Raw genomic sequence first — 23,171 nt, forward strand, 5'->3', positions numbered from 1 at the left:
TTGTAAAAGCCATATAGAATACGCGGGAAGATTTGTTGTGCATTTTCTTTGTCTGTAGGCCATATCTTCCGTCGATATGTGTAGCATACCCGGGAGGATAATTATACCCACAAAAGAATTCTGGCTTAGAGTCAAGATGGGGGGATGGCGAGATCTGGCAGTTCTATCGTCCGAAGAAGCGTTCGAGCAGTTAAGAGAGGCGTCGATGTGCTGCTCTTCAATATTTCACAAGGTGCAGTTTGACTCCTGCAGCGTGTACGTTAGCGAACACCCCATGACGGAGCGTCTCTTGCGCTGTATGGGTAAAATCTGCGCAAAGTACACAGAAGTGTTGTGTGAACTGGAAGGTACATCACTCCAGTGCGCAAGAAAAGTGGTATGTCAAAGTAAATGACAAGCCTCGCATACTCGGAGCACTACTGTGCGATGCTTGCCCCTGACCGCGAGTAACGAAGCACATGAAAGCTTTCATCGCTCAGTAAGACGACTGTTGTATCCCTCCCAAAGGCATTCTCGCGAATATGATGATGAAACCGACAATGACTCCTTCAGCTGGGGGCTGGCCTGATCTATCCCAGATACACAACCTGCTTAAAGGGATCCGGCGCGAGCAAGGGGGGAAGAAACACAGTCGAAGCCGTGAGAGAGATTGTGAGGGAACGATTGTACCATCCAGGAATCGCCACCGACTCATCCTTTCTCTTCAGCTACAAGGTCGACCAAAGTGGTAATGTCTGCATGGGAAGGGCGATGAGGATGATCCTGTGGTGTAGCGGGATCGGCCAAAATCTGGTTAAGGCCTGATCGAGCTTCCCACCAGCGCCCAGACACCGACTAACGGAGGGGGCCCCCCAACGATCCGTGATCGGCTGAACTTGTTCTCACCTTGTGTACCCGTCGACGGGCTGGATCTGCTCTCTCGGGGCTCCGAAGATGCAGCACTTGGTGAAGATCGAATGTCTTGGCGTGACGCGGGGATAGGTTGTGGAGCAGCGCGGGAATCTTCGCTCTGCGTCCGAGTATACGCTCCGATCGAGGGTTGTTCGCTCCGATCGGTCGGCCTGGAGTTGATCTAAGGCCTGTAGTTGCCTTTCCGGGCGTGTTTCTTCCTTTCCTGAGTTGCTTGCCGCTTCCTATAGCGGGATCGAGGTTGATCGAGAGGAGAAACGATCGCCGGCCAAGCACTAATATCCGGTCGATCGAGGACTTGCACAGAAGAGATAGATCACTAGAGTAGGTCAAGCTGGCCAATGTATTAACCCCTCCAGACCGGGAGCCGAAAAGATCATGTAAACTGCATATGCAGCGTAATTAGACTTGATGTTTGTATACAAAAATGGTTAGGGAAGATAGGATTCACGATGAGGGCCAACAAGGCCGTGCTAATACTGAATATAACCTGCATATTGGCTCCAGTGTGGCATACCCATGCTGAATAATGCTACTTACCACGGATAGTGACAGGGTGCCCGCCGAACAGAAACTAGGGCCTAGCGAGTCCCGATTTTCAAAAAATCGGAATTTGAAACTTCCCATACAAAAACTTATATACAAAGTAGGTATGTCACCTCTAGGTGTTCTGTAAGCTTGTGGCACGTCCGGAGGCATTCTATGCACTATACAAACATCAAATGAAATGGACATCCAGAAAAATATCCAGGGGGTAATCAGGTGAAACGTAACCGTTGTGTACATAAGACAATACCTAAGATGCAAGTTATGATGTGTCGTTGCAGACAGAAGCATGGCATTCTGTAGTTGAAGCAACAAAGCAACGAGGATTACCACGTTTGATCACTAAGTCAAATTTCACTGACTTCAACACCGAAGTAGTTCGTTGCCTGGACCCTTCCCAACTAACAACACACACTAAAGCGCTACACCTGCATTCATGCATGAGGTGGATGTAGTTTACCACATGGTTTCTCCATGGGTGCAAGAAGTTCAACAGTTGAATACTTCAATTAGCTGCTGCTTAGATTGATCGATGCCAAAGCCATGCCTTTGCCAATCCAGTCAACAGGAAAGCAGCGATTACAAGCCGTTTCGCTAATTGGAGCATACAAAGGCAAAGCTGGATCTACAACTATGTGTGTGGGTATCCAAAGCCTCGCTATACTGGGAACCGCATCGACTGCAATTGCATTTATCCAAATCGCTTATATTAGTTTGCGAACGTTCACGTTACTACCTCTCGCCCTTATCATTAGCAGCACCAGGTTTCGGCTCGTTTGCCCATCGGTCATACAATGAACACCAAAGCGGCATCTCCGGCTTGGCCGGAATTCGTCTCGGCTCGTTCTTTTCGCTACTACCTCATTCGAGTCGTCGCCTTCACTCAGGCCAGCTCGTTTTCGGGCTGATCATGACTGCTTGGTCGCCGTAGTCTCCTTCAACAGCATCAATATTAATCTGGTTAGCTCATGTAGACTACGATACAACATCAGTATAATAAACTGCATGCAATGCCGATATACAGGACAACATGATATACAACATACCATTGTTCGGAGCACGCCATACCGCATCAACTCCTGCCGTCGTCTTCGCCGCTTACATCAACGCGGAAAGATGTCGGAAGCCTTGAGCGCCGGAATCCTGAGTGGGTTTCTCCCCCAGGCCTTTGAACGCCAGGTACGAATGCAGCGGGTTGAGCAGTGCGACCGAGCCCAACAGCTTGACTGAGTACGACAGCTTGTACAGCTGCAGCAGCAGACGCTTGCCTGTAAGCAGCAAAAACAACTGGACCAAGAGTAATCCAAAGTCTTGTCACCAAGCATGAATCTCGCAGACATCTCTGACCAATGACCACACTTACCAAGCGCTAGAGAAGCACCACACGCAGGGGAGTGCTATCATGAAGAACAACACGTACCAAATAGAACAGGTTAGCAATAAGGTATAGCATTCGTTCGCTACGAGCGTACCGTTAGCGCCGTACTCGAGCGCCGATGTCTCGCACGACCATCCGTGATTTCTGTTTATTCTTCTGCCGACTTGAGCCCTGGCCGCGCAAATTCTCGAATGAGGCGGATTTTGCAAAAGCGGCAAATGGAAGTCGCTGTGAGCCACCCAGTCCGACACCTTGCAGATTTTGTTCAAATCATACAGTGGGTCCCGCGCCCGTCCCAAACATTATATTCCTAATTTTGACAAACGCTGGTCTTTGACATCTGGAAAAATAAAAAGGCGCGAACAGAAACTAAACGTAATTTTATCTTGACGTTTGTATAATGGTGTGTTGGGAGAAAGGACAGTCATACAAATTTCAAGTCAAAATTGGCTTAAACTGCATATATGCAGTTTAAGCCTTCAAATCTAAGCTGCATTATGCAGCATCCGGTTTGGAGGGGTTAATCCAGTCTTAACCGTACCGCTAGTTCACTACCCAAAGTATCGACCCTGCCGAGGCCAATGTAGTTCCTGGGACTTGGTGACTTGAGGGGACTTGTGCTCTTCGGTGCAAATTCTGCTCGAGAGCGACTTGCCGGGGCTTGGTAGTCTTGGATCACGCGTGGGGTCAAATCTGTTCTCCACAACGCAAGTCGATCGAGGCCAATATGCTCTTCCTCCTCGAGATTCCAGACTACTTGCGCTCCACGGTGCAAATTCGACTCTGGTTTATGTTTAGCTGGTCTCTCCCTAATACTACCATCTTGCTTACCCTCCTACAACCACACAATTACTGGATTCTTGCCCCGACTTCGTCCTCCATGTGCGTCCCATCCTGGTCGATCCACGATCAGCCCCGATCGGCGATCGACACCGATCGGCCCCGATCGGCCCTGATCGGCGACCCACGATCGGCTCCCGATCCACGATCGACCCCGATCGATGACTTATGCCGGTTGCCATGCGCCGCCGATCTATCACCTTCTGTCCTCGGCCATCTCAGATCCGCGGGTTCTGTCGTCGATCTGGACTTGGGTCGGCCACGAATTACGCTACGATCACCCACAATCCGGCTTGCCACATGTCCTGCCTTACGCGCCGGCGTCATCGGACCACCTGAGATCTCCCGAAGAACTCCTTCTGATCCGTAGATCCTTGCTGCCTCTCGCTCGATCGCCGATCTCCCACGCCTCCAGTCGATCGGCCCTGCCGCCTTTCTCGGAGAACAATTCTTATTCAGCACTTCTCCACAATCCGTTCGTGGTCGATATGACCTCAATCTCTCTAATTGACAATGTTCTCAAGTTTGCCTCCGGTGACAAAGTTTCTGAAGTTTCACGCCGACGCAACATTCGAACTAAGCGACATCCACTACTCAATAATAACCTGCTGATTTATTGATCAAGCCCGGTCGTACCAGCGCGCTCCTGTATTCGTCGTGAGTTGACGCAGTGTGACGGAGTATGGCCACGACTTCAGAAGATTCGCTGACCTTATCCGAAGATTCGTTGGCAGAATTTGTTCGTTAGTGCTGCAGGGGGTGACACCGAAGCCACTCAGACCAATGCACGCAAAGTGATTCCCGTCTTGCCTGACGCGAAGGTATTGATGTGCTTCTTTCATGTTTTGTACAACGTGAGAAAACGCATTCACCACTTCTCACGTGAAGGCCGACAGCTTATTATGTCTTCAGCTACGGACATGCACTTCTGTGAGATCACCAATGAATAATTACATTGCCGAGAAGCAGAAATGGCAAAGGGGAGCGGTGTAGAGAGTTTGGACGATTTTCAGAGGTATTTCAAAGAGCAGTGGATCGAAAAACAATCGTGTGGTTGCCTTATCAAGGCTACCCGTACAACTGATGATGCTACGGATGGCGGCAGATCGCACGAGGTTCTCGATGCGATGTTCTCATTCCCAGTATCCCTGGCGTGGTTTGATGGCGATTGGGATCTCGACGTCTAGTCAAGTTGTTGACGATGAGTGCGGAACGAACTTTACGCGTCTCCGAACAAACACTGAAGAAGTTACATCAAAGAAACACGCACCTTACACCAACGCTGTGAAGTGATCTCTCCGTAGGTCTCACCAGCTTGGTATGCCTAAGGGGGGAAGTCGACATTGAACGTCAGCTATGCTTTCTGATGGTAGCGCTGGTGAGAATCTAGATAGTGCTTGCACCGCTCGGAAAACATCAACAAGTCGTGCCGCCACTGCCACGAAAGCCTCCTTAGCGAGCCCACGTATGTCAAAAGTAAGCGTACACACTCTAAGAAAGTAAGCTGTGTCAACTATACTATAGTGAATCCAAGTATAACGAACGTACGTGTGTACATATTACAATACCTCTATATCATGTAAGATACATAATCTATAGCATAATAAAAACAAGTACATTTATCTCCATGCTTATCCAATCAATTATGCATAGGTACATAAATACCGGTGATGCACGACTGCTACAAAATAGTCAATCGTCCTCTCGCCTCGTCTGACCATGCAACGCGCTAACCACCGAGCGCTGTTTCGCTCGACGTGCCTGACACTCCTGCGGCGCCAAAATCGGTATATCACCGATGAAGCATGTTTTTTCTCCGGGCATGCGTGCTCCAGATTCCCCCGAGCCTTCGCGTGAGTTTTTGCGGCCTCCATCAAGTCGCACAATGGGCGCTTGACCGTATTCCCGCGCCACGCATAGACCGGCGAGTGCTAGACCGGTTCCTGCAAGCTCACGATCCGCGGTACCGCGCTGTGAAAACACACGCTCTACATGCAGCACCCAATGTGGGTGCCTACTATTGGAGCTTCGACACCAGCCTGCATAGCCACCTGCCCTACCACAACCACAAGCCCCGATCGACGAGCACCAGCAGCCGCGAAGTGGTGGCGTCAATTCGCCGCCGCCGTGACCCCCCCCCCCCCCCGGATGTACCCGGCTCGGCCGAATGCGTTGTACGCATTGTGTCCCCTGGTCGATTGGGAGCCGACGTGGGAGCATGTGACCAACGTCACTCGTGATGATCTGTACGAATTACAGACAATACAGCGGGAGCTATGGCTGCAGCGTCGTCAGGCTCACTAGCGTCTTACAGATGTAGCGAGAAGAGAACAAAAAACGTTCAAGCCAAACTGATACAGTTAAAATGAATCCATGGCAGTATGTAATAATATATATTCCACGTTTAGTAGGCTCTCTACTAGGACAGCACACCACACCCGAAGGCAACAACCCATATTCGCAACACTAAAATGGTTACAGATCGTTGTTAACCACACCCGAAAACAACATATACATACATGTACAAACTCCCTATGAGGCTACAGACGCTGCGGCTCAGCATCGCTACACCGACGTGGCTTCGGCTCCTCGTCACCACGCGCCGCATACACACTAAGTGCTTCCGGAGGCGCTAATCCTGTCGAAAATCTCGAAATGGAGCGCACTGTTGCGGGCTCCATAGTCTGGGCCAGGCTAACTGGCCCTCACGGCTCGCGAGCACCGAACGGGGATCGGTTAGGAACACGTCTGCGACAGCATCCATGAGTTTATCGCGAACTGGCACGGAAGTGACTAAGGAAGATACAACGACGGTGGAGCTAGTGACGGGGGGGGGATTACTTCTCTTGAGACTATACTCATTCGCTAGAAGCAGGTGACAGCCGACGCTTGAGATCGGAGCGTCTGACTTGACGCTGCCTAGCCGTTTTAGTTAACGTCTTAGTCCGCAACGCACTCGCGCGCCAGCTAAGCAAAGTTACCGGCATAGCAAGTAGCCTTCCCGTATGACGCTTCTTAAGCTACATAATAAATTCTGCAAATTCTTTTTTTCTTACCAACTGGGTGCCCCAAATCCATTTATACGAAAAACAAGCTCCCCTGTTTTTCCATGCCAGACTGGATGACCCACTGCGGCGCTCCTCGACAGCAGGACATGGCGCATTGCAGTACTACAGTGTACGGGTGTGAACTTAAGCGGATAGCACAGCCTACCTCCTTGACCCGCGCGGCGTAGAAGCGCCCGGAAGTGCATCACCGCTTGCTCTCTGCAGGCACGTGGAGGCGACGCACGACAGCTTCAATAGTGTAAATCGACGAATATACATGTAAAATGCATTTAACAATAGATTACTTCTCCGGTCCGGTAAATAATTAACAGTTAGGTTTTATCATAAAAAACCTCGATGTCTGATTGGTCGAAGCACCCTGCTATAACAATTCTGATTGAACAGACTACTAGCATCATCGATTTGCAAGGAAAAAATATATCAAACGTAGTTGGCTGTTATTCAGGCGAAGGATGATTGCATTGTTTAAAGCTGATATATTACAAGAATAAGTTCTCTTTCTGATTTCTTGAGAATATTTATAAATTCAAATCTGAATATTTTGATAACGCTGCGCATTTAAACCTCACGCCTACCAAATTTGACCATTTAAACCGTTCGATACCAACCGTATTGACGGGGAAACGTATTTAAAAAAATATGGCGCGATACAGCAGATAAACAGCTTCATGTCAAGGTCAATTATAGTTCTGTTGGGGCAGTTGAACGTAAGTCATGACCCGTTATGTGAACTGTGAATTCTTTTCCGGACCGGATAAGTAATTTCTAAAACCCTGTTCATCATTTGTAGATTATGCTAAAATACGCAGAATATACCAAAATGTGCTGGCTGCTATAACTGATATTTAACGAGTGAACTATTAAGCATTAGACACACCGAGCGACTAGCCTGCAGATAGCTTGCTGGGCTATATCCACGATGTAAGCCGTTATCTCGAGCCAGCCGCACCGTCTGAAGACCCATGTAAGTTTGCTAGCCGAGTGGACGTGGTAATGCTTAGAGTTGACCATGATTTTCCGACAGAGTCAAGCTTCGAGGTTGATGATGACCCTGCCGTAGTTAGTGAGTCTGTGCATCCCTTATCGCGATTCTCCTCAGCTTCCGAGAGAGCATTATAATCGGTTGTCGGTCAGCAACTCCGTAACTCGTCAGTGTTAGTTAACCTTTTCTAGAGCACATTTTAGCATATTTCACACCTGTTGACATAACAATTCTTTAGCACCTTTTAGAAATTGCACAGGGAAATACATTCAGATTGAGATTTACACTGGGAAGTCTAGGTTTGACCCTTGGAGTCCGTAAGGTCTACGGACTCCTACGTTCTGGTATTTGAAGGGCTATCTTAAGCTAAGGCTCTGGAGTCTGCTACGTCTTCCTCTGACGAAATGGCTATGGCAGCGCCGCTGCAGGCTTTATTGACAGGTGCTCACCAATTTGGTGAGTTTTCCAAGTTCTACACCCTATATCGATGCTTCTGTCACGACTACTGGCTGATTTTCTGCCGGCGTTTATGCTGGCTCTTTTTTGGTTTGCTTGGTGAGCTGGCTCCAGACTTTTGCTGTCCTCCTTATCAAAGTTGTGCGGCAGGATTCGTCCGCTCGCATTTTTGCGCCTGGTCTTATGGGCAACCCCCGCTGGCAGCGTTATAATCCCCCGCCACATCATAGCACGGTCGTGAAGCTATGTTGCAGCATGGTGCTATTCGGGCAGCCCATTGCACTCGAAATACGCCAACCTAGATTATACATTCACGCTCGATAGAGGGTAAATCCCACAACTGCTAAAACCAGCAACCCGGTTGCTGCCCAGGCATCCATAGCGTTACGTCAATACTCCTAAAGTAGTCTGCTTATCAACGTTGGTCTCGTCGAGTATCAGTAGCAGCTTTATTGAGAAGGAGCTTGAGGCTGATCCTGAAAGTAGATAATATCTCGACGCCCAGGGGCCGGAGAAGATGGCGCTATTTACCGGAAAGCAAACAACAATGATGTTTAGGCTCTCCTCAGCATTGGTAACGCGTAGGGAAGGTGCTAGGCACATCCGATCATCACTAGCAGCAAGGACCTCTTATTAGGAGTAGGAGCCGTGTCCAAAAACATTGCAACCATCGCGCAAAAATAGGGTATTCATAAATCCCTTGGTGTACTCAGTATTTACCCGTCTATTTTGAACTGAGGAAGGTACGGGCATCGGGCTGTCGCAATGCCTGCCTTTCTTCCAGTCATTACATGCAATCGGAAAATACTGTTTTATGAGCAGCTCGTTTCGTCTGATTGGATAGAACTATGCTTTAAACGAATAATTAACCAATCGCCAATGTAAATGTTTTGATTAGCCAATTGTATGCGGAAACACTCCCACAAAATGATCTGCTGCTTTTCATTTCCGTTTACAGCTTTTACTTTGAGGCTGGTGAATCCTTTTCTCAATAGTACTTCTACTTCCAGTTGCCTAACGTCATTTTTTTGTGCTTCCGAGATAGAGCTTAGGTGACATTTAATTTAAAGTTTGTGTGCAGCGCTACATGCTCCCTTCGAGCGTTACCGTAAGCCCCCCCCCAACTTACTGACAGATGCATAGGCTCCGTAAGCCGTAGATGACCTGTACGGGTTTTATCCGTAGCTGCACTCAAAAGTTGACTCTGATATGGACGCAATGTCGCAACTGATTTTTGCGTCCGGTTCAGTTCCAGGTTACGACTAATTAATTGTTTTTTGAACTGAAGACAGTAGAAATGAATTTCCACATTTCCTTACAATTATTTGTCCAACGTTAAACCTCAATTTTCTGCTGAACTTGTCCTTAACTGCAATCTGAACTTATCTACGAGTTCATTCAGAGCTTTGATTCAAATGTGACAGGACCGATGTTGCAAAGTCAGCGGTAAACTTACATGTCCCGTCCACCAGACAGGGTTTGCGTGGGGTGGTAGCAGCTGCAACAGTACGTTTATTGACGCCGTATACAACTGGACACTCGCATTCCAGCATACGCTGAAACCATCCCACAAGAGCTCACATGGGCTCTACTACAGCCTTGCCCTTTGGCCCGGCAACAGTTATAAGTGGTAAATACAAATTCTAAAATAGGTATAGCGCATGCCTTTAGCTTTGTCGTACCGTTCAAGTTGGTCCAGCCATAGGACAAGCACTTGCGCAGGAACGAAGATGGGGAGCGGAGCGAAGACTCAAAAGAAGGATAGTTGGAAAGTGAGTGTATTTAGCTTAGAGAAGGAGAGAGGGACAAGACAGGCAGCACCCTGGAGAGGACGACGCGTGGCCAACCATCTAGATCCTGCCAGATCTTGTACACCAGAACGGGTCTAGATGGGGGGAGGTAATTACCCATGACTTTTTACAGAGTTTCGTGTACAACTGATGTTCAAGTGCAATCCTTCACCCTCCCCTCCCGCAGCAAACAGGAAGTTATTCGTGAGGGACGTCTTCTGGTTTAGGATTCGTTCTAAATTTAAAATAGTGTCAGCAGCTCGAATACTACTGGACCTTGTTACTCTGTAAAGGCCCGGTGACGTTGATTTAGAGAGATCAGAACCGTTCTAAATTGAAGAGTAGTCTAAAGCGGACCATGGTGAAGCCCACGCGGTTCCCGTTTTTTGAGTCGCCCCTTTCGTCCTCTGAGGAACTTTCGGACGATGAATACGTAGGCAGCAACGATGTCTGCAGCACGGACCTCCGTGATACCGGTTTTGCGGGTGAGGGAATGTACGATGACTTGTTCTCGTCGGACGAGGAGCCGGAGGAGCGATACCGGGACTCAGATCCTGGGACGTTTAGCAGATCGACGGTTTCATCATGACCGAGATGCCCAACGAGGAGACCGGTATCCCTACGAGTGAAACCTTGTCAGTGTGCTTTGGGATTGGCGACCAAAGCCTGCAAGTAAACGCTACCGCTTGTTGGAGCCTCTATAGACTATGTTTGAGATAATGACGGTTGCGGCAAGCGCACTAACCCGGTCCCGCAGAAGGCGATCGATGATTTCTTCGACGAGGCTTAGATCGAGCTCGACGTGGACACGAACTACGGCTGCAATTGGAAGCAGGTCACAGCGTTCTTGCGCAAGCTGCGCCAGCATGGGAGTGCGCTAAAGATTAACGAGATGATCAAGAACAGCTACGTTCAAGGAGGACGTCGCAGGCCGCGTGCGTTGAGCGAGCTGACTCTCGATAAGGGCGTTACGGATGGACTGTTTGTCGTGGCGGCATACAACGTCCGATTCGTGGGTCATGCAGTTGTCCTTCGTGTGACATACGGGTACCAGCGCAAGACCATTAGCGACAAGAGCAAGGAGAAGTCTGGGGACGAGTGTAGCTGGATGATCTTCTTCGCATTTGTGTGTCCGTTCATAGTCTGGGGGGGGGGGATTTCACGGTGGGTTTTAAATCTCCAGACAATAAACTAAAATGATCTCATCATTAAATTGTTCTTTTATTTATTATCAAATGCAAAGTCTTTTATAATTTTCCCTCCTTATTGTGGTGGGGACACACGTAATAGCTGTCTCATTTTCTCAAAAAGTGGCTTCGCTAAAGGTTTAGTGAAGATGTCAGCGCACATTTCGTTTGTGCCGCAGTAGTTGATCGTGAATTCTTTTCTCCCTACCTTCTCCTAGACGAGTAAGTATGTGGCATAGTGCTCCGGGCTTCCGGGGACCGATCGACCTTGAAGATGCATTTCCCCGGAGAATGTACCCATCCCGGGGGTACTGGGTGTGTCCTACACAGAAGAGCCCAGGGAGCCAGCACGGGACGAACGACGACGTCAGAAGAGCCAACCCCGGGAGTATCCGGACCAGACCATAGTGAACTCAAGTGATTAGCAGACCTTAGCAGGAACCCATAGTTAAGCACTTTACCAGGACCAGTGGCCCTGGGGGGCTCAATTCAGTCTAACTTTTCCCCCAAAGAGCTCAAGTCGCCTCAGCTTCAGGAACTCCAAGATACTAAGGCCGCGGTCACTGGGACCCGCGCTCATAGACTAACCCCTTGTAAATCGATAATATATTTACCAGGGTTTCCCTCCAGGAAGCCCCAGGCATGTCATGTTTGTCCCCCCGGAGTGCGGTCTAGCCGGCACGGGTAAGGACATTCCACATTCTCAAGGTCTCGCCCGTGGGATCTCGCCCCGAAAACTATTGAGCCGTCACCGAGGGCGTTTTGCTTCGAAAGACCTGATTGCATCTTCTAGTTGCGTGTTAATTCCGCACCGGGAATCAGGGAGCGTTACCGGGCGATTGATTGTATTGCTACCAAACCAGCGTACTGATAAGGTCGGGGCTCCTAGGAGATCCTCAGTGGTTGATCTTCCCTCTGATCCAAACAACTGATTCGAAGGGGTTCACAAGGTGAGGTTACTGACCGAGTCCCAGAGTCCCTTGCTTTCCCATAGCGAGTAAAGGTCCCGGGAACTCACGACCCGGATAAAACCCTCGTCCGGGCGGGCCGTCTATCCACTAGGAGACTCGCTTTCTTTAGTTCTCTAGATCCTTGGTCTAGGAATCGCAGCCCGGGAACTGGCGGGGTGTCGAGGGCGGAAGGTCAAGGAGCTACATCACAAGTATTTTATGCTTACGTGCTTACTTCTTCCGTGGACTTAGGGTTGTTGCAAATTTTAAAGCTGCTTCGGTTGTCTTCCAAGATCACCGGTGGTTTAGAGCTGTCCTAGCCAATTTCTCTTAGCAGAAGCTGGATGTAGTGAGCTCTTGCATACAGTAGCAAAGCGCGATGTAATCCGCTTTTGGTGTAGAAACCGCTACAGTGTGGTTTCTACGTGATACCCAGTTGATCGGGCTGTTGCAAAACATGGTGAGGTGCCCATGGATGCAGCGCCTAGTGTCCTCGCACAGGGCATAGTTCGAGTCCGTGTATGCCATGAGGTATTCTTCAGACTGTAAGATCTCTAAGTTTTCAACGCCACCTAGAGTGGTGCCATGGTCAATAGTACCATTCAGGTAGTGCACGCCCTGCTTGACGGCATTCCAGGGCGGCTTTCCTGGGTTAGCCAGATATTGACTGACTTCGCGAATGAAGTAGGCGATGTCAGGTCGTTTGCCGGTGTTGAGGTACATAGAAGCTACCCACCGCTTCTCGGTATGGTTTGCTAGCCATTTGAACTTTCGTTGCGCCATCCGTAGGACAGTCCTTCATACTGAGTGATTGCGCGATAGGGACGCTCTTGGGATTGCTGTCCAGCATTGAAAAGCGATCGAGTACTTTGGTAGCATAGCTCTTTTGATGAAAGAAATAGAGCGGTTGGTTCTGTTTATCTCAATGGCCCAGCCAAGGAGATATAATACTCTCCCTAAATCGGTCATGTGGAACTCTGAGCTCAGGGCCGATTTGACACTAGCAACGACTTGCTTGGACGGCGAGAAGATCCAGAGATCATCGATGTAAACGGATATGTATCATGGTGCATTGAAAATGACTTTGAAGAAACCATTCAATTAGATGCAATAAGCTGCATGTCCAAAACTCTGCCGAGGAACGTAATAACTGGAGAAGAGGCAGGCGTCGAGAAAATCCGATACCCGTGCCACGTTTCGTCGAAAAGTACGCCAATAAAGAAAGCGCCATTTTTCAAATGCAGCTAGACTCCTGGTCCAATATGACTTAGAGCCCGAAGCCCAACGCTTTGATTGAACTGGAGTGCTTATCCAGGAGTTCAAAATGTGGAAGGATAAGGTGCGCACGCACTTTGATGCCCTGGGCCAATCGTATCTATAAAGTTGGTAGAAAGGAGCAACCTGACTCCGGGGGGGGGGGGGGGGAGGGTCTAACATGGTCAATGCAGTTAAATGCACTAAGCTTTTAAGGTTTAACGCTATGTTTTTTGATATTGCATACCTTTCCAGTCCGGAAAAGCATTAACAGTTCATATAATCGACCATAATTCACGTTCTACTACGCCAGCAGAGCTGTAATTGGCCTTGACGTAAAGCCCTTTGTCTGCTGTATCGCACCGATTGTTTTTTAAATGCGTTTTCCCGCCATTGCGGTCTGTATCGGTCAGTTTAAATGGTCGAATTTTGGGTGTGTTAGGTTTAAATTCGCACCGTTATAAAAAAGGATCAGATTTGAGCGTAAAAATACTCTTTAGAAAGCTGAAAGAGAGCTTTATTCGTGTCTTATGTCGCCATAACCAATCGAATCTTCTAACGCCTGAAAAACAGCCAATCATGTTTGAGGTTTTTTCCATACAAATCACTGATGTTGGCTTTTTGCCCGATGAGAGATGGTACATCAGTGCATAATAGGGTACTTCGACCAGTCATAAATCGAGGTTTTTCGAGGTTTTTTATGACAAAACCTAACTGTTAATTCTTTTCCGGACCGGAGAAGTATGACCCTAGGTGTTGGAGTAATCGTCTCAGTGGGCACTACTTGGTGAAACATGGATTCAATCATATCCAGTCTGAGACAGGATAATTCCTGTACTTTCTGGGAAATGGTACATCAGTCAGTGGTGCTGCAGGCACGCTTCGCACAGCAGCAGCTTCGTGCCCTCTTCCTCACTCATCTCGTCTTCTCGGCGTGAACTGGCGCACTTCAAGCAAACTTCAAGTGGGGGCGAACTCGGGAAGGATTGCACATGTTTAAGTGTCCGGGTACATTGCAATTGTATCGTATCAATGGTGGCGGGGACTAGATTGTCCGACCAGAGATGCTAAATGCAATTTGTGGTGGAGCATATTTAGGATAAACCAAATACTATCAAACAAAAACCGACATCTGCAGCAGATATGTCGAGTGATTAGGCCACTTTTGGCAGGTATTCGAAGCGAAGCTGCACGAGGCCCGCCGCGATGTGTACGACGCGTTGACGGAAGGGGCGTGGCGCATTGCGGGGCGCACACGCCACTACCCGACCTTGCAGCGCCTCGACTCGCCGTGCGAGGCCGCGTGGATGACCTTGTACACCAGCGGCCACGACTACAACTCCCTAAATGCCACTAGTCTCACAAGGTACTGTATGAATGACACTCGCATTGTGTACACTGTATTGACTCAATTCGATGCATAAACGCGCAGGGCCGCCTTCCACCAGCTTCTCGGCCGCTTTGTAGCTTCTACAATATAACAAAACCGTCACCGACGCTCTCCCTCCCCCTGGTAAGCTACGCTATCATCACCAAGTACGCGGCGTAGGCCTATACTTCAACCCATGGAGCAGAGCACTTTGCGAATGCTTTTTGTAGCGCCACCCAGCACGTTATCGAGAACGCTGGTAAGAACGGAGGAGCGCTTGCTAACGAATGGCTACGCACCTGCGTGCATCTCATGGCCTTCGCCTTCTCGCCAGACGTAGCTGGTCAAGCTAGGCGGGGTACGCACGCGAGCCGCTTCTGATGCATACCTTTTGACTTCATAGACGGCAAAACTTCTGCGTACGTATGAATACTGTTAGTGTATTAGTTTGGTATCTGTTGTCTTCGTCAACGGGACAATCTGTTTTGCAGCCGACGTTTGCATCATCTGGCACAATCATATTACGAATTCCGGCCAAGTCTACCAAATCGCGGCGGTTTGGAGACCCCGCTCGAATCGCCAAATACAAAACTCAAGTCATTTGCCCAATCTCCGGGCCCAAATCATATGGTCCAAGTGCCCGCATGTCAAGCCCAATTCGTACTTAATCGGGTGTCTATAACCAATCCTAGTGGCCCCGGAGATTGGCCGGAGAATTGGCTCGGGCGGTTCAACAAACTGCCCGCGGAAATTTGGAACAGAACACACAATAATTGCCCGGGGTCGTGAAACGACCCCGCCACATCGCTCGAGTTCAACACGAAGCTGACGGACCCGATTTTCTGCCCGGAGGAGCGCATGAACGTCGTGTACGACTCAGCCTTCCCGTGATCCATGCCATGGCCGGCCGTATCCTCACGCTGCTCAAGGACGGCGACTTGGACAGGATCTTGCCTTCGTTGCGCAACTCGGCGCGCACGCTGCACAACGCGATTACCTACGTGAGGCAGGCTGCGGTGTGGGGCGTGGGCAGCATTTAAAGGTCTATAGTTGTCTAAATCTACCACTACCTTACGATCAGCAGCTTCGAGGCGTGCGGCTGAAGAACATGTTCCGCATGAAAAACTTCAGCGTCCGCACTGTCGAAATCTCTGAGATTCGCACCACCTTCGCTAACGGCATGGTGATGCTGCAGTAAAAAGAATATTCGCGTGTACAGAAGCTGAAACTTTTCTTTTGAATAAAATTGCAAGGGATGTCCATCTAAACTCTTGCGTTCTTGCATGCTCACAGCGACATGATCATCGGTACAGGACTCGTGGTCGAAGCTCTCATCGCCGGCGAACTCGAAGTAGAAGTCTGGCTGCTCGCTTTCGTAGTCGCGCTCGCCAACGTCACAGCCGCGGTAAGCGTTTGAAGCGACTTGCGAGGCGCTCTCACTCAAGCGGGAGATACTTGGCGACAAGAGCCCGAGGACGGCGAATCTCCTTTACCTTGTAGTTAGAGCTTCCTGTATGTTTAGCCATCTGTAGAACATGTGGTCATAACGTCGTAGCCGGCGCATGCATAGCGGCGTACCGGGAACAGCGGTGGAGTGCTTAAGGGTGGGAAGTAGTTGTGTTCGGGGCGGAGGCCTTGGTCGTTGCTTGGCAAATGCAATCATCACATCACTATGGCGGCGGTCTTAGCAGCATTACGGCCAATTGACCCTCAACGCCACAACCACCAATGAAGCTCCAATCCAGGGCGCGAGTTCACGCGCAAAGGACACGGCAGCCTCACCTCAGACCGCATTTTATTTCGGCGTCAAACCAGGCTCTCATCACTCGCTGTTTGAAGAAAAATCTTCCATTTCTAGCAATAACAGTCAATTTCAATAGGTTCAGCACGGGTTGCACGGCAAGCCTCGCTCGGGTTCACTGTCGGTGAAGACAGCGGCTGCGGCTGTCCTCCGCGGCGTGCGTACGGACCAGCAGCAACTCTGCGCTCCTGGCGCTGAGCTGCGACGCTCTCGAAGCTGGTGCCTTGGTCATGTACGTGGAAGGGGGGGGGGGGGGGGAGCGGCTGCAGTGTCGCCAGCAGGACCGGAGATGACGTCATGGGACTGGCTTCATGTCCGCCTTCAGCACGCGAATGCCCTGCTGCGGGGTCACCACGGTGCAGTCGCCGTCCACGTCGAGCTGTCGCTCTCCACGGGTGGCATCTGCTTCGCGCTCGGCGGCCTTTGCTGCAGCTCGCCATGGACGCCGCCTTCAAGGCGCTCGCCTGGGCCTGGTCGCTGCCTTGGTCCACGTTCGGTGGGGTGACCTCCTCGTCACTCGAGCCTTGGGTTCAATCGTTTCATTTAAAGAAGACGAACAAGATTTTTAGTGAGTTTAGTACGGAAGTATAGACCAGCGTAGCTGCTAGTTTTGCGCTCCTATAAAACGAAGACTGTTCGGATCGGCGCCAGCCCCTACGTCAAACCCGGCCAAGGTTCAGGACAGCGCAACTTTGTTCCACTATCGGAACAGACCTTCTCGGCTCTGTTGGCAACCGCGCACACTAACTATCAGAGGCGTACAACCTCGTTGGTACGCGACGTGCTACAGCTTCTCAAATTTAGGAAGCGGCCTAAGAGCATCTCCACTCGTGCGTGCTATTGCTATTTGAGCGAATAAATTACCGACCCATCTGTTTATAAAAACCCAAAGCGACCCACTCGGCGCTCTATTGCTATTTAAATCGATAAATTACGAGCTTGTGCGCTATTCGACCCGTGAATAGCACGCGTGGGCTATTCGGCAGCTGTTTCTAGACTGTGAAACGCCGCCCCAGGAAACCAACAGAAACTCCCCAAAGGACTGCTCACGAAGCCCGAAGCGGTAGCCCGCCAGCACAATTCCAATTGCCAACAACAACAACAATGGGTCGTGGTCGCAGGTGGGAGTCTTCGGAAGATGAGACACTGGTGCGGGCGTATCTGAGCGTCTCCGAGAACGGAATCACCGGCACGGGGCAGAAGTCGGCTACCATTTGGCAGTCCATCTTATCCAGATTCAACACCACGACGAAACCCACCAAGGACGAGGCTCGTTCTGCCCAGGCACTTCGAAATCGATGGACGATAATTTCACACGATGTGGCCAAGTGCACCGGGTGTCACGGTATTGTGAAGGCCCGAAACGAGTCTGGGAAGAGCGCCGCCGACAATATCAACGATTCGAAGGCTCTGTTCAGAGCTCAACAAGGGTCCAACTTCGACTTCGAATGCTGCTGGGAGATACTAAAGGGTTGTCCCAAGTTTATGGCCGTATTGACAGGTGGCACCGGAAGTACCATCAACGACCGTACCATCGAAGGTGATGAAGAAGAAGGCCGCCCTGCTGGCAGGAAGAAGTTAAAAGCAGACCTTGCTGGTGACCAAGAAGACTCAAGCAACTTACGGCAGCTTGTGGACGACAACAAGCAGCGCAACACAGCACTCATGGAGCAAATGAAGAGAAAGAACGATCTAATCGAGGAGCAACTGACGGTGGATTTGTTCAAGATGGACGCATCCTCCGAGGAGTCGAAGGCATTCTTCGCATTCATGCAAAAGAAGCGTTTGGCTGCTGTTGTTGGACAGGTCGCCCATGCCCCTGATGGTGCTGTTGCTATCGGTGAGGTAGTTACCGCTGGTAGTGTACCTGGCGCTGGTGTTGTTGTGGCAGAGCCACAGCTTCCTCCCCGGCTTCCTCAAGGCCATGTTCGTGGGGATACGAATGAACAAGATGGCAAGTGTAGTGTTACTGCTTTATTGGGTCGAATGCGCAGTTATTGATCTGCATTCCAGGCCCAGAAGTGGCGGCAAAGCATGTCACGCATTGCTAAAGCTGCGATCGCGTCTTGTAGCAGCTTGAGTCGCTTGCAAATTGCCAATATAGAGCCCTCTTCACACTCGTCTAGTGTACTCTCAGCGCTAAATCCCAACGCACTGCTGCTGTGGCTCGTTTCTTCTGTTATCGCGTCTGTACCGTACGGATCGGGTATGTAGTCAGCGATGCCTTCTTCGTGTAGCTCAATGATCATGTGATGCAATATGATACAACAGTTGATCACGTATTTCATTCTGTCCCGGTACGCTACCCAGCATGCGCAAAGCCGCAGTTAGTTTCTGCTCTGGTGAAGCACCCATCTTTCCAACGGCATCAGGCTTCATCCGGAAGTACGAGTTGGCTGCAGGGATATCGCTGAGCAGTCGTCTAAATAGCACTGATGGGAGTCGATAGCGACGTTGGAATAGCGTCTCATCAAAGACCGGATTGGGGCCGAGATAGTCGCGCATTATCGACTCGTGGCCAAGCCGGATGTCGCGCTCTCTTGTCTTCTTTCTCCCTTTCACAGAGCCACGGCGCGGACGGGAACGACGTCGTTCGAAGTGGGTGTGCAGTATTAGCGCCGACGTAGTCTATGTGTACGTATTGACTAGCACATCGTCGTCATCGTCTTGCAGCTCAGCTTCAAGTTGCATGGCGATAGCTCTGGAATGGCTCTAGCGACTAGTTTGCCTCTGATCTATTTATATTGCTATTTATATTTGACCAATCGTTGCTCACATAAATTCCGCGATAGAAATAGCATAGCACGCACGAGTGGAGATGCTCTAAGCTATCGATACCTTTCTAGCAGAGCGACCGAAAGTTCAAGTCGGGGAAATTGCACGCACTCACTGGTCCATTTCCCATGCTCGACAGCAGGAAGGGACTGACCGCGACATTTTCTAGGCCCAGCACATTGCTGATATGCGGGCTACCGAAGACGCTGAAGAGAAATCAACGCGCCAAATCATTACAGTGAGTCTAAATGGATCGGCTCCGCTGGCTCTGACGATAAACGTGGTCGAACTACGGCACGTACTCGGTCTACTCATCCCCAACCGACTGTGTACAACGCCTTTGTCCCGCCACAAGGACCCGAAGAAGACGTATCCGACGAAGAACACGCTTTAAATTAGGCTCATTAGCTGCTTAAGTTGCAGATACATATATTACTCGGGACAGAGGGGAAAGACCAGGTTTGCATGAAAAACCAGCCACTGCTTCAGATGCCCAAACACCACCTCGACGGGATAAAGTTGGGGGCAGTACGGCGGTAGATACAGCAGAATTACCCCGCAACGGTGGACCACTTCTTCGAGATCGCTATAGATGTGGATGCGCGTGTTGGCCAACACCAAGATGGAGCGAGGAAGTATCCATGGGTTCCGGTGCTTCACCACCTGATGCACAGACGCCCTGCGAAATAGTTTGCGCGAAAACGTACCACGCGTTGTCTCCCACGAATCCTCGAACATCACAAGCCGCGAGTATAGAAACTCGGCTTCCTCGCGTGAACAACACTCGAATGATGGTCTTCTTTGCTTGTTCAGACCATACGTAGCAGAGTATCTAATCCAGCCCGTTCTCGGAGGCCTCGTCCAGAAAACGAAGCTGTTCGGGTTAGCTCTAGAATGACTTCAACTTGACCACGTACGGGTCCACCTCCAAAGCGCTGCTTCCCGCGCTCGCATCTCGAGAATCTTCCTGGACAGATTCAACTGAAACAGGCGTAGTCGTTGAACGCATGTAGCTAATAGACCTTGGTGTTGCTCAGGGAACCGCGCTTTCATCTCAGCAAGGTGCTCTTTTATGTAAAACAAAAAATGCTGCTTGACGTACGACGAAACGTAGTCAACTAGCTCATGTGGGTACACCGTACACAAGGTGCCGTGTGCCTTCATCCGGAAAGACATACCCCGTCGTCTTGAACTGAGCGTACCAGCGCCTTACAGCACGGCCCACACCCAAAGTAGACCCCCCCCCCCTCCCCGCTCCATCTCACACGAAGTTACGAAGAGTCACCGTTCGCCACCTTAGATCTACGGAGTACATCGTTCTTCATCTGTCGTCTTGCGCGCTTTTTCAACAATGCACACCATTGACTTGGCGCTCCCTTTTTACGGGAGATCCCATTTTATACGGCTTTTAGCGATTTTTGGGACCCCCATTATTTGAGGCAATAGGGAGTGCACATATTGGACATTCTTGCCGGTTACTACAATTGCTCATATAGACAGCATCATGTTCGGAATTTCTGGCGTACGCATCACCACGTCAAGCCGTTTACCCTCGGCATCAATATTTTCTAACTGAACCAAACGATTTGCAATGTTGACAATGTCCATCTATATAATTGGTGTCATAACAATCCATTTGACCACCAAGAAGATCTGCGTTCGCAAAAACACTAACTGATAATGCAGAATTCCATTGTGGATGAATTATTCCTATATTATACCGTACCAAATAGTATACCATTTCGGCGTGAAAATAGCGTAAATGCTGATTTAATACACAACGTTTTTTATTATAACAGAATAATCGTAAAAAACTAATTGCGATGATTTTTAAATTGATATTAACGTGCTTGACTACAAATTACTAAAACCAAACTAGCATTTAAACACGTTATAACCTAAACTTAAAAATGGATTGCTATTTTTACAAAAAGTTACAAATAAAATCGATTTTTAGATATTTGGATGTTAAACCAATTCAACTGGGGACTTAGTATACTGTACCAAATTGAATACCTTGTCAGATTTAACGGTATTCTATAGGAATAGCACACCGTATACTATTTGGCATTATCCGTTAGTAATCGTTGTCTCACTAACGCTATCGTAAAAACAAGGACGAAACATCTTAGTTATCTGGGGTTCGTTTTCGGGCATTGACCCAGGATGTCCTGGACTATGCTGCGTCGGTTAAAGTCACACTGATGAACATGCCACCACGGTATAATACTACGAAAGCTGTGATTCTGCTTCATGGGTTACACCGCTAGTACCCTTCCTGACCCGTGGCACTATTAAAGACTTGAAATTCTACGTGTGAGTCGCGTTCAGTAAGGGCTAGTCTTAATCCGTTTGTTTTGAGATCAATCTCTCCGATGGTGTCGGTGAACGCCTTGCTGTCCTCAGAGTCGATCCTATTTAAAACAACATTTATCTTTCCAATCCAGCAGGACAACGCCCACCGCATATCGCCACGACCGACCCTGAGTTCCTGTAAAGCTGTGCTAGAGTCAGGGCGAGACGTTACCCTGCGGTTTCAGTCGCCTAACAGCCCCGACCTTAACTGCTGTTTGCTGCCGAACAAGCTCATCAGCGCCAGCCCCAGACACGCACCATTGATGAGCTCATTAGAGCGCGGAAACCGCATTCTGGGAGCTACATCCTTCGAAGGTCTACGCAGTGTTTGTCGCTGCTGTGCTTAATGATGGGTGAATTCGCGACAAAGGCGGCAACAGCTATCGTATTACCCACATGACAAAAGCGAAACGCGAGCGGGTGGGGCAACTTCCCGAGAGCATCAAGTACAGCGAGGTATCCGACTCGTTTGTGCAGATGATGTCTATTAATAGACAGGCTCCATTTTCAATGAAGTATAAGATCAGACCTATTTTTCCGGAACAAGCTAAAGCGTTGTACTTAGCGATAATTACGGTCCGGAGTGTACTGAGGTTGGGTTAGCTGATATAGTGGGGTATCGGACCGCACATAGATGTTGTGTTGGTAGATGTAGTGCGCACCACTGATGGCCCGTATTTGTACGAATTTTATGGCAATTCTGAGATTGAAAAAGTAATTGTAGGGACTAACGGTGCGCGTATTTCCCGGTCAAATTGCAAGTTTTCCTGAGCAAGGTGAAAATGCCCCTTTTGGGCGGTGTCACCTATTTTTTTAAATTTAGGCTACAGAAATTGGCAATTTACAGGGAAGGGCCACGTTTTGCATGATTTAAAGAGACTGCCAGAAAATCGTTGCAGCCAAGTTGCATACTTCACCAAAAGCATACATGAAGTGTACATGCATGAGTTAGTACAGCACTACCTCTTTGAATCCGATCGATACTGAGAGCATGTGATCAGCCAATTAGTTTTATTTATGTTTTCTACTTAAACTGATGTACTTATATAAGACAATTTCCAAACAAACTACTGATGAAATCATCTCTCGTCTCAACGGAACCGCATTTATTGCTGACATTGATGCTGTCACAAACTTCTAGATGCCCAACATCTTCTTGCTACCAACATTGTTTTGTTTTGCTCACACTGCTTTCATTATCGTCACTGTGCATCTATCCCAATATCGATCACATAACGATTGGCACAAGCGTAGATCTAAGCCTTACAGAAGTGCATATGCTATCGCACGACAAAACCATAAAGCTGTCGATTCACATTGGGTCTTGTGCGTAATGCTCCTCTTTTAACACCTTTCCTGGATATCGTACTGCGTTCACACGAGAAACACCTGTACATACATATCGTGTAACAACGCCACAATATTTGGCGGATGCACTACCCCTTCCATCACAAAATTTCAACCATTCTTGCTTCTTGATTCGGGGGTGGGCTATCAAATGGCACAAAACT

General features: G+C 49.2%; 7 protein-coding genes across 7 annotated transcripts; 4 read left to right on the plus strand and 3 right to left on the minus strand.

The window, feature by feature from the left end:
• Positions 1-2,553: 2,553 nt before the first annotated feature.
• PHYSODRAFT_329307 (hypothetical protein) lies at positions 2,554-2,968 on the minus strand (the record flags this gene model as incomplete). The annotated part of the gene is made up of 3 exons (XM_009525755.1): positions 2,554-2,723; positions 2,819-2,852; positions 2,942-2,968. The coding sequence occupies 3 exons, from the start codon at positions 2,966-2,968 to the stop codon at positions 2,554-2,556; spliced, it is 231 nt and encodes a 76-aa protein (XP_009524050.1).
• A 1,463-nt stretch (positions 2,969-4,431) lies between these two features.
• Positions 4,432-4,623, plus strand: PHYSODRAFT_488820 (hypothetical protein; the record flags this gene model as incomplete). The annotated part of the gene is made up of 1 exon (XM_009525756.1): positions 4,432-4,623. A coding segment is annotated over one exon (192 nt), but the record flags the coding sequence as incomplete, so codon positions are not given.
• A 4,967-nt stretch (positions 4,624-9,590) lies between these two features.
• On the minus strand, positions 9,591-9,764 carry PHYSODRAFT_490584 (hypothetical protein; the record flags this gene model as incomplete). Its single annotated transcript, XM_009525757.1, has 1 exon — positions 9,591-9,764. A coding segment is annotated over one exon (174 nt), but the record flags the coding sequence as incomplete, so codon positions are not given.
• A 998-nt stretch (positions 9,765-10,762) lies between these two features.
• On the plus strand, positions 10,763-11,164 carry PHYSODRAFT_493389 (hypothetical protein; the record flags this gene model as incomplete). The annotated part of the gene is made up of 1 exon (XM_009525758.1): positions 10,763-11,164. A coding segment is annotated over one exon (402 nt), but the record flags the coding sequence as incomplete, so codon positions are not given.
• A 4,604-nt stretch (positions 11,165-15,768) lies between these two features.
• Positions 15,769-15,927, plus strand: PHYSODRAFT_491127 (hypothetical protein; the record flags this gene model as incomplete). The annotated part of the gene is made up of 1 exon (XM_009525759.1): positions 15,769-15,927. A coding segment is annotated over one exon (159 nt), but the record flags the coding sequence as incomplete, so codon positions are not given.
• Positions 15,928-20,205: 4,278 nt separating this feature from the next.
• PHYSODRAFT_496170 (hypothetical protein) lies at positions 20,206-20,545 on the minus strand (the record flags this gene model as incomplete). Its single annotated transcript, XM_009525760.1, is given in 2 exon segments — positions 20,206-20,427; positions 20,441-20,545. Coding segments are annotated over 2 exon segments (327 nt in total), but the record flags the coding sequence as incomplete, so codon positions are not given.
• Positions 20,546-22,017: 1,472 nt separating this feature from the next.
• PHYSODRAFT_496326 (hypothetical protein) lies at positions 22,018-22,263 on the plus strand (the record flags this gene model as incomplete). The annotated part of the gene is made up of 1 exon (XM_009525761.1): positions 22,018-22,263. A coding segment is annotated over one exon (246 nt), but the record flags the coding sequence as incomplete, so codon positions are not given.
• Between the last annotated feature and the right edge of the window lie 908 nt (positions 22,264-23,171).

Source organism: Phytophthora sojae (genome assembly GCF_000149755.1).
Source record: "Phytophthora sojae unplaced genomic scaffold PHYSOscaffold_3, whole genome shotgun sequence".
Taxonomy (NCBI): domain Eukaryota; phylum Oomycota; class Peronosporomycetes; order Peronosporales; family Peronosporaceae; genus Phytophthora; species Phytophthora sojae.